At 33.5% G+C, this 10,852-nt stretch overlaps 2 protein-coding genes across 4 annotated transcripts in view; both read right to left on the bottom strand.

The window, feature by feature from the left end:
• Positions 1-890: 890 nt before the first annotated feature.
• On the bottom strand, positions 891-4,893 carry LOC105139257 (putative glucose-6-phosphate 1-epimerase). The gene is made up of 8 exons (XM_011045631.1): positions 4,536-4,893; positions 3,734-3,808; positions 2,958-3,014; positions 2,720-2,874; positions 2,482-2,622; positions 1,982-2,084; positions 1,801-1,900; positions 891-1,333 (listed from the first exon to the last, which is right to left on the bottom strand). The coding sequence occupies exons 1-8, from the start codon at positions 4,698-4,700 to the stop codon at positions 1,119-1,121; spliced, it is 1,011 nt and encodes a 336-aa protein (XP_011043933.1). The 5' UTR covers positions 4,701-4,893; the 3' UTR covers positions 891-1,118.
• Positions 4,894-6,037: 1,144 nt separating this feature from the next.
• Positions 6,038-10,852, bottom strand: part of LOC105139256 (villin-4-like) — a 12,277-nt gene continuing 7,462 nt past the window's right edge. For 2 of the 3 annotated variants that reach the window (XM_011045629.1, XM_011045628.1), the window contains exons 13-24: positions 10,703-10,771; positions 10,446-10,583; positions 9,729-9,857; positions 9,285-9,432; positions 9,135-9,145; positions 8,754-8,894; positions 8,349-8,474; positions 8,199-8,264; positions 7,129-7,456; positions 6,834-7,036; positions 6,558-6,747; positions 6,038-6,461 (exon numbers count right to left, since the gene is read on the bottom strand). In XM_011045629.1, coding sequence (XP_011043931.1) covers positions 6,634-6,747; positions 6,834-7,036; positions 7,129-7,456; positions 8,199-8,264; positions 8,349-8,474; positions 8,754-8,894; positions 9,135-9,145; positions 9,285-9,432; positions 9,729-9,857; positions 10,446-10,583; positions 10,703-10,771 — 1,473 coding nt within the window. In that variant the 3' untranslated portion in view covers positions 6,038-6,461; positions 6,558-6,633. Of the gene's footprint in view, positions 6,462-6,551; positions 6,748-6,833; positions 7,037-7,128; positions 7,457-8,198; positions 8,265-8,348; positions 8,475-8,753; positions 8,895-9,134; positions 9,146-9,284; positions 9,433-9,728; positions 9,858-10,445; positions 10,584-10,702; positions 10,772-10,852 lie in introns of all 3 variants that reach the window. The other variant, XM_011045630.1, reaches the window with a different exon arrangement.

Raw genomic sequence — 10,852 nt, 5'->3', positions numbered from 1 at the left:
CATAGAACTGACTAAAGGAAATATCGTATTGAAAGACTTTGATAGAACATAATAATAATTTTCGAGGAAGAAATTAGAACCATACCAATGGTTTCCCTTGTATTTAATAGAAGGTTATTGTTCTTGCAAGACCTCCTTTATGTTTTGAAAATTGTCGACTTTAATTTTTGGAATACAAATCCGCCTCTGAAAGGATCATAATACGCCAACCCTATTGCTTGTTGTTGGGGGAACTACAAGCAATAATAATGGCTTCTTGAAGTCTTTATATATAATAATAGTAATAATAATATCTATTGATTTTTTGATATTTAATTTATTTGAAACTTAGATTTTATTTTTTTATATATGTATTTCTAGTCTAATAATTCAAGTTATAATTTAAAAAGTTAATGTGTATTGATATCGTTTTTTAGAATTTATTTTTTATAATATCATTATTAAATATTAGTATTGTTTGAAATTTTTTTATCAAGTTATTCTAATATCATATTAACTTCAAGCATGAGTTATTCTAATATCATATTAAGAGTTTTGAAAATTAACATATAAATTACCATGAGTTTTGAGAATTAATATATAAATTAACATATGCCTTATTACTTAAATTTATATGTATTTTTATCCATTTTTATTCAATTAAATATTTTTAAATATTTTTTCTCCAAGTTCATTTTTTTTGCTATTTTGTATGATTGTTATCATTACCAAAAATTTTCATCATCTCATTAAAATAAAATCAGCTTATCAAACCTAGTTGGAGCTATAACTTAAGTTATTTGTTTTATTTATTTATTTATTTGAAATGCGCGTTCAGTACGTTCAGTGCTTAAACATTGTTTTTGACACAGAAATATATAAACCCCGGCATAGCGCTGGACCATATCAAGTAAGAAATTAAAGGGAAGGACCATCTCAATTCACAGCAGTGATCTACAGAAAATACAACATTCGAGTTTCAACAACATCTTCTCAAGCAAAGGCATAATTGAGCCATCAACACAAATGTGAGTGAATTCCAGTCCTGAATGGCACCAACTACATATTCAGAGTGCTGAGTTTAAACTTTCAGCCCATGTAGCTGTACAAAATATGTATATCAAAATCAAGGATCCTTGTTAGCTGCTCTGAAGAACTTTCTGAGGATCAAGTTGACCGCTACAATAGCTGGAAGGAACCGCAGAAAGTTCCAGCCTTCCTTTCCACTCCTCACCAGGTTTTAGTGTGATGGGTTTTTCGACAGCAGCAGCCTCCACACAGAGCATGTGCATGTACTCATCATCTCCAAAATCAGCCATAGTCTTTGCCTTCTTATCCCATGGATTCCACACCACTGCATGCAAGAAAAAGAAATTAAGATTACATCACTGAGCAGAAAGAGCTCTCAACTGCTATATTGATGAAAGTTACTTCAGAGGCAAACTTAAGATTTCCAAGTGCTCTTAAATTTAGATATTGAGAGCATGGATATAAAATTAAGAAGAGAAATGAAGTAGAACCAAGTAGCGCCAAATATTTTCCCATGTGAAATGGTATATAGGTTCTAAATGAATTTGGAAAGCAATTGCCAGAAAAAAGTAATGGTGGGAGGGTAACAACAAACCAGGGATTAAATTACAAAAGGATATGGTAGCATCATTATGAAAAAGAAATTCCATGTTTAGAAGTAGATCAGGATTTTGTATCTAATTTTTTAATCAGTCCATTGGCTATGCTACTTCATCTGTACTAGGGAGAAAACAAATCCTTACTCTTAACAAGGTCCCTTTAACAAAGTTGAAAAGAAATTGTCAAATTTACCAGCATCTGGAATTCCATCTTTGCGTAGTACAAAGGTTCTCTTCTTTTCGTGATCCAGAATTGCAATTTTAGTAGGAGTGCTAAGGTATATCTTGTCAACCTATACATGCATAAATGCTCAAATTAAGACGTTGCAAGCAGAAGAACGCCAGCATAAGGGAAACCTGTATTCTTAACCTACTTCAGATTCAAATGTTAAGGCATCCCCTTGTTCAGTAAAACGTTCCTTATTTTGCAAGTTGTCAAGATAATCCAGTGTCTCTAAACCTTCAACCCGCACTTCACTGTAAACAAGCAAATAAGATTTATAAAGGATTCTAACCTACAGAATACTAAGAAAATACATGCACAAAATCACAAGTCAAAAAATATATGACACAGAATTTCTTCTAGCTAGAAGCATAGAACAGAATATTCTTCCAATTTCCATGCCATATTATTGTCAAAGATGACATCAAACTTGTGATCATATTAAGACTTTCTGATCAAGGATCTAAATGGTAGCTAAAGGAATAAATTTATGAAACCAATGCAGACACAACTATACATAGATAAAGATACTGATAATGCAGAAAAATGCAACTTCTACTAAGAGAAAATTAAGGCTATCTGTAAGCATGGATAGAAAAACAATGACAATTTTAATGATATTAGGAGGTATGTAGCAAGTTAATTAATTACCTGATGTCTGAAACAGAGAAATATGTGTGATAAGCAAATGCAAATGTAAAAGGCTTTCCATCAGCATTCGTATTCCTAACTCGAGATGTCAGCATCAGATCTCCCCCGGGTCCCAAAGCTACCCTCAAACGAAACTCATAACTAACAGTAAAGAGAAAGATGATCTAATAAATGACTGTTCATCCCATTGGGAATATGGAGTGGAAAGGATCAAATCAATAAAGGACTTTGAATTCACCTATGAGGCCACTTCTGCATATCCTCTTCAGACGGCTTAAGGATCAAATCAATAAAGGACTTTGAATTTGTTGGAAATGGAGGTGGATCACTGTCAATGCTCCAAAACTTATTCCTGGCAAATCCATGCTGCTCAAGGGAACCATGACTTCCGAACTGCAAATTTAGAGCAAGCTTTAGAACTGAGGATGAAGCAAATTGAAAATCTTGAAAATAAAAGATGCCGAGTAAGTACATACTTGAGGAAAGCATATTGGAATGCCGCCTCGAATTGCCTTTGGAGGTTTGAATATTGCCTGCACGAGATATTGATTATTGTCAGTTTAGTTTTTCAGACAGTATTTCAGACGGGAGGACCAACAGCAAAGTAAACTCAGGAAAGATGTCACAAGTCAATTAACCCTTCTCCCATCATCTAAGCAATGTGGTGAAAAAGAACATGGCAGTATTGTGATAACAGCATAAGCAAATACAAAAATCCACGCCAACAAAAGATGGCAAGATATTAAATGTATTCACTACAGTGCAAGGAGAACCAAATCCCGTAACTGAATCTCTAATGATTTTTAGCAATCTGAAGTTAAGACACTACATACACTTTATATAGATTAGAGGTTTTATTTTCTCGAAAAACAATGGAGTTCAGCACAGTGGGGTGAATTTTAAAGAAGCATTTAGATACCCTAACATCTTGTGAACCAATTTATATTTCCCTATACCTTTTTTTTTTTTAACTATACCGTTACAAGTGATAGTTTGAGTACAGGATGCCTCCAGGGTGCAATAAGTGTCCACTTGTGTTCTAGTTTAAAGGATGGAAAACTACGTACTAATTATTTCTTCATCATTCTTTGCATCTAATTTACAGTCTGGTTACAAATATTACAAAAAAAAAAAACATATATTATAAATATTTGCATAAGGATTGATAATGGGAAACAATATCATGAAATTCCAAAATGAAACGTGCACAACAAAGAGGAATGGTGCAAATAAACAGAATGTTGCATAGCACCTTACTGCTGACAAAAAGCAACTCCTCTCCATTGTCATTCCTCCAGGATGTCACATGACCGCCATACAAATACACCTAGAGAAACAAGAAAAATATTATCATTGATGTGAATAAATACCTTGGCATGCACCATAATCTAATTTACATAAACTTGAATGCTATTTTTTCTTGGCCACAACTCAACGATACAGCACAACATTGGCACAACAATGATTAAGCACAGTTCAACATCATCTTTGAATCTTTCTCCTTATTTGTGCAATAATAAATTAAAAAACCAACATATTTCTTTTAGATGGAAAGTACCCAATCCAATCTAAATTCCTAGAAACAGGTTAGATTGCATTTACTTCAGTTTTCTCGGATTGAAGAACATGCAAAAGACGCCCTAATCACTATGACGTCTAACTTTATCAAAAGATAAAAAGCACAGTTCTGATGATTAAAAATGGGATATTTCTAAGCTTTTTTCCCTAAATTTGAGCACAATCAATCATTATAAACCCTAATGCATTTTTATTATATACAATAAATGCTGAAAGAATTCAAGTGTTCCTCCAAAATTCATATCTTCCATCGCCAAATACAAAATCAAGATGAACAAGAATCACAGAGATTGGTCACGAAAATTAAAGCCATTCAATCTTGAATTAAATCTTTCAGAATAAAATTACAGTTTCCAGATCATAAAAAAGATAATAAAAGTGAAAATGTTCCACAAAAATAAAAACAAATATCTATCAGATCATAAAAATGAAAGAAAGAGGTGGCGTATGTCATTGCTGTTGTTATAAATCAATACCTCAGCAGAAGAGCCACGTGGCCCGCGAAGCACAACCTTATCAAGGCCGTTGATGCCTTTACACAACTCCACCGCTACTCTCTCGCTACCACTCCCCGCCATTCTCACCCCTTTACCTCCGCCCTCTCCCACTCTCTCTCGCACTTGTCTTAGATTTTCTTTCATTATTATTATTATTATTATATTATAAGTACTCCAAATTCCACTGCCTAAACTACCAGTTTCCTTTCCTTTTATTTTCTTCTTCTATTATTATTAGTTCTCTCTCTCTCTCTCTCTCTCTCTCTCTGTATTTTCTGTCTTCTCGTTTGGCGATATTTTTATATGGTACTAGCAGCACTGCAATTTTCCTTTTCCCTTTTTTCTTTCTTGTATTTGTGATATTTATTTATTTATTTCATAGGAAGGTTAAGGAGTAAAAAGTAAATAACTCTACAGTAACTGCGGTTAAAGAGTAAGAGTAAAAAGTAAATTACTCTTTTTGAGAGAATTGAAAACATCAACATAGCTGTCTAGTTCTGTGGGTGTGTGTGTGTGTGTGTGAATTTTCATTTTTTTTTTAAATTATTTTATGCTAAATTATTACTCTATTACTCAAGTTTGATTGTTGCCCATTGGCCAGAGAAGGCACAAAATTGGCCAGAGAAGGGACAAAATTTACAATCAAGATTATTAAAGCTCTAGGAATTGAAAAACCATATTTTCAAATTTACAATAAGTTTTAAAATCATATATTTGATATTTTTATAGTTTTCTTTTATAATATTTTCACTTGAAAAAAACTAGAAGGATCATTAATACAATATTTTATTTATATAATTATTTTCTTTCATTTTTTATTTAGTTAATATCTTAAACATACTTTTTTATCACAAATCCAAAATACAATATTCTTTTTTTACTATAAAATATTTATTATCTTCGCATCTTTTTATATTTTTTTTTTTAATTTTCAATCATTTATTAATTTTTTTTAAAAAAAACTTAAATTGGAGATGAATAAATATTACTACTTGTGATTTAAATTTCTTATAAAATATTTATTATCTTCGCAACTTTTTATGTTTTTCTTTTTATAATTTTCAATCATTTATTAAAATTTTAAATTAAAAAAAAAACACTTCAATTGGAGATGAAAAATGGTTTTGTTACTATACAGATCTGAATATTATTAGTGCTAATAAGCATTTTCAACAAAAGAAATTTTTATCTTCTCCATGAAAAATAACTTTCCATAATATTTTCTGAGTTGCTTTGTTTATTTTGAATAAAAAGAGGAAATCAAAATCAAAATCTACCAAAAATCAAGCCGGCAACCATAAGTTCGGAACATTTTATTCAAAAGAATTCCTAATACTGTTAACAATATCAATGACTTCATATTTGGGATCACACAATCAGTCAATTTTTTTTTTTAAGTATTATATAATTGGGTGGTATCCTTAACTCATATTTAAAAAATAAAAAAAAATAAAAAAAAAAAGGAGAAGAAGAGAACAGCGAGAAGGAAAGAAACACGCTTCAATCGGAAACAAATGATGAGTGGACTCGTTTTACACTGCTCTACACACTTACATCCTCAGTTGTACAATAAACCTAAATCTTCTTCATTCTCAATCCCCTACTCTACTGAAAACAATCCGATGTGATCCGAAAATGAAAAACAAAAACTCAAGCTCGCAATCAACCTGTAACCATAAAAGAATACCAATGAACTAACTCAAACCGAAAAAAGGAAGGGGAAAAATTATGTAGAGTTCGACATTCACACCACCATATGGAGAAAGAAGAAAAGGAAAAGAGTGAGAAATGGCAAAAATCTCTGATTTGTTTAGACAATCGAGAAAACAAGCTTCCTGGGGGCAGAAGCAGCTAAAAAAGCACTGATGCTGTCCCTTTTAAATTCTGAGAAACCACGTTCGTTCACTGCAGCAAGAAACAAAAAGTTTCATTTAGATTACTAAAGAATAGAAGAAATTGAGGATGCCAAAAATGCAACTATTGCACAGGAACAACTTTTACAGATTCATGGGCAAGCTTTTCCACCGGCAGCCTCCATAGCAGGGAGCTGAAGGAAAAGCTGAGGCATGATGGAGACTCAGAACAATTGAAGGGCCATTTTGAGCTTGTTCTGTTTCCATTTGGGCAACTTATAGAAAGCATCCTTTGCCATCCCAAATTTCTCCCTAAATTCTGCTGCTGAGAGGTAAGTCTGCAAGCAATCGAGCAGAAATGTCTCAGAACAAAGTCAACAATGAATGCTTGAAGAAAAGTATCGTCTAACTGTTTGTATTTTACCTCTCGCTTGGTCACATCAATTTCAGTTACAGGATATGGCGAGTTAACTTTAAGGCGTTCATATGGATAAATTGGGAGCCCTTCCTCATCTTCAGCTTCACCCTCTTTCACATCCTCCTGTATGGTCAGGGATTCTATTCTGATGCTTATAGGCTTCTCCTTAGAGTTTGACTCCGGTGTCGATTTTGGAGTCTCAGGGCTCACTTCAGCCATGGCAAGTAGTTATATCAAATTTACACACCTATACAGAATGGAGATTTACAAGTAAATAGCTTCCAAGAAGCAAGGTGCATACCTTTGACAGACCGCGGCATAATAACTTGTCGTGCTGGTGGTGGTTGTTCAAAACTTGCAGTAAGTGCTGCAATAGCTGAAGAATTGGAAGCCAGTTTTGCTGAATCAGGGCTCACAGACTTTGGATATACCTTTCTAACAACTGGTGGTGGAGTTGAAAGGTTTCTGGCATTAGGGTTCTCAAAATTAGCAGCTAGGGCATTGAAAGCTGGAGACCTGCCCCTAACTCGAACTCTGTCAGGACTGAAAGACATGCTTCTGGAACGCTGTGATTTGTCAGGTACACTAGATCTGCCTCCATAAGATACGGGTGTTCTACGTTTGGGTTTCTAAAAATGCATAGCATAAGTAATCAGAAATTGAATGGTGGTGACAGCAGTATATGGGAACTAAAATCAGCAAGCATGTCAATGGAACATGTCAATGGATTGTGAGATTCAATGAAGAATCACAAGATAGGTTCAGACCATAGAGTTTATGTGCTCTTCAAAAATTTTAACACCTATCTTTCTTCTTATGCATTAGTTGTCTATTTATTGTTGGTGGTGGATAAATAAACGCTAACCCAGACTTCTGAAGATTAGCAACCACAGAGCTAACATGCGACCTAACATCAGTCTAAAGCAAACATAAATCAAGATAGAGCAATTGCACCAGTATCATGTCTAGTGGCAAACACAAAATACCTTTTCTATTTCTTTCCTGACTTCATCTGTGTATTTGTTCCATACCTTTTATTGTATAATTCCAAGTAGGAAATTGCATATTCTCACCGATGCTTTCTTTTCACACACACACACATATTCAATTAAAATCATAAGAGCAAGTTACAAAATTAATCACTGTAATATCAAGATCATCTATGTCCTATTGCTTTAATCAACAAGAGGTCCACACTTGAGATCAAAGAAATGAGATGCTCGGAAAGATCAAAGATGTGAAGAAAGAGGGCAAACAAATTACCAACATTAATTAAAGATACATGAAGCGATTTTGCAACAAACATTAAGATCACATACATGATATTCTGAGATACTTGTACACAGGATAAAAGAACTGAAGATATCTTACATCTAGAAGTGGAGTACCCCCATTTTTTACAATTGCAAGTTTCCTTTGGAATGAGTTTCCATGCATCTGCATTCAAAATGAAAGCATTAAGATCACATAGGAATCTAAAATATGAGTTGATTGCTGAACAAGAACTGAAATTTAACTTACTGAAGATTTTGCAGAATCCCATGTGAAGAAGCGTGTGAAGAAAGGTGGCTCACTCCCTTCCATAACAATATATATTGGAGCTTCACCGGATGATTTCTTCAACAGAAAATCATGCTCAAGAAATTTCTGTAGAAAGTGCGAACAAAAACGAAATTAAAACAGAGCTGATATGAGCAGTAAATTATTGTAAACTACCTGTCATAACAATCTAACCAAGGGTCAAGTCAAATCACGTTTAATTGAGTTTTTGAGCCATAAATGATAAAACTGGTTGAGTGGTAGCCAACTATAGACATCAGACCAAAAACTTGAAAGAAGTGCAGTGCTTCAAATACAAGCTACAACTGTCAAAGTAATGCATAATTATTACATCTAACCAAACACCTAATAAATGGTACATGGTACCTCTCCAATACTTAAGGCTTGCAGTTTGCTTTTGGAGTCAACCTGTTGCCCCACCCAGACAAAGATCTCAGAGTGGGTATCCAAGATAAAAATATCTTCAGTCATTAAATCATCCTGGGTGAAGTTGTATATCTCAGAAACCTGCAATGACAAGAACTTGTTATAAAAGCCAAAGCACAAGACTTCAGTACACAGAAGTCTCGTGACAATGTACTCATTGGAAAACATCTGAAAACTGACAACCCTTCCAAATCCGTAACACATGAATACATAAAGAAAATGAGAATTTTAAAAACCACCACAGCTTTAAAACAAGCAGAACTTGGAATAACACCTAGGGAGGTATGACACTAGAAATGATTGACTAGAAAGGAAGCACACCTTCAGGTTTCCTGCAGACGACCATGAATTTTTGCAGCAACAAAGCCATGCGAGAAAAGAAAAAGAAAGACTTTTACAATTTACATGAGATACGAACAAACATGCAAGGCAACAAAACAAATCTAGAAACCAGAAAGGTTACTTCCCTACCTTTTGAAAATATGCAAGAGAATAGGTGCGGATCACTTTCAGCTTCCCTTGCAAGTTTCTGACTGGGATATTCAGATTTACCTCCTAACAAATCCCAAAATTGTTCAGATTCCGAACCTTCCTTTTGTGGCTTAGACTGCATATTTGGCTGCAGAAATTTCACAGGTAAACAAGACCATTAAAGAGACCAGTTTAAACCAAAATAACCTGAAAACTAAAAATAAGCTTCTTTATGCATGCAACATAAATTTTGGAAGACTAAGTAATTCAAGAATCTAATTTGATATAAGAATAATTTTTAGTACGAGCATATCTGACCATAAAAATGATGCATCTCCATGTAATTATATCATCCATTATGGATAATTAGCTAAGTAAATAAAAAAAAATCTGTACATCCTATATCATATTACTTAAAGAACTTATTAGGAAGAAATATCATACCTTTATCAAATCCAGCTGCCTTTCTATAAGTTCATGGTCCTCTGAAGTAGTAAGGTTTCCAGACCACGTAAAAACAGAGGAGTCATTATGTAATATGTAACAGTAGGAGGAATTCAGTGATGATGCTACCTGATTGAATTTCAATGAAAAGGATAGAAGGGTAAGAATCGTCTTGCACACACAAAAATAAGGAACCTGAAAAACTACATACTACACAAAAATTGAAGTCTTTAGGGAATTATATTTGGTAATAGCATGCTACTAGGACCTGTTTAAAAATATTAAACACTATTTTCATAAACTACTTACACTTTAACATGTACGAGACAATTTAATATAACCACAAATATGATTAAAATTTTAGTAAATCTGGCCAAGAATTTTAGAGTAATTTTGACATGTCAATTTAATTTTTATTCTTTTTCCATATTTTCTCTCCATCACTTCCCTTTTCCTAATGAGAAGACTTATGCAACTCAGCCTGGAAATGCAATTCAATTCAGGAAATGTGTTAAAACATTCATGGCCACTTCTAAGGCATCTCCAAAGCAATGAACAAAATATTATGGATATTTCTATCATGTTGAGTATAAATTGTCTAGGAATGAAAATGCGCATTCAAGAGTGAGGTAAAAATAGTGCATAGATTAAAAATAGTAAGATAATTCAATTTCACACTGCACAACAAACTGTAGAAACAATGATAAAGGCACATACTGGCTCAACTTGTATAGCCTGCATATTATCAGGTCCAGAACCCTGAACCCTGAATAACGCAACACCATCCTCCTTGCATGTCTCATCTGGGAGTTCATTTTCAGCAATATATTTCTTGTAACCAGAGCTATGACCACCCTGATAAACTTTACAATTAGCTGATTTGGTTGAAAGTTGGAAAAAAAATATTGAAAACTAAATTATTGACAGTAAATTCTTGATTGAAGTTTCAGTAGATGTGTCACAAACTTACAAACCTTAAATACAATAAAGCTCTGGAAGATTGAAAAGAACAGGATAGGCTCATTTCCTTCAAAGATGCGAGCCTGATAATTAATAACAAGATGGAATCAAAAAAGGTCCCAAATATGTACAGCAATCTCCTCGTTACAAAAAAAAAAAAAAAA

This window comes from Populus euphratica, unplaced genomic scaffold (assembly GCF_000495115.2).
Source record: "Populus euphratica unplaced genomic scaffold, PopEup_1.0 scaffold141.1, whole genome shotgun sequence".
Taxonomy (NCBI): domain Eukaryota; kingdom Viridiplantae; phylum Streptophyta; class Magnoliopsida; order Malpighiales; family Salicaceae; genus Populus; species Populus euphratica.
Note: the sequence above shows the minus strand (reverse complement) of the source record. Positions and strands in the feature narration are given on the sequence as shown.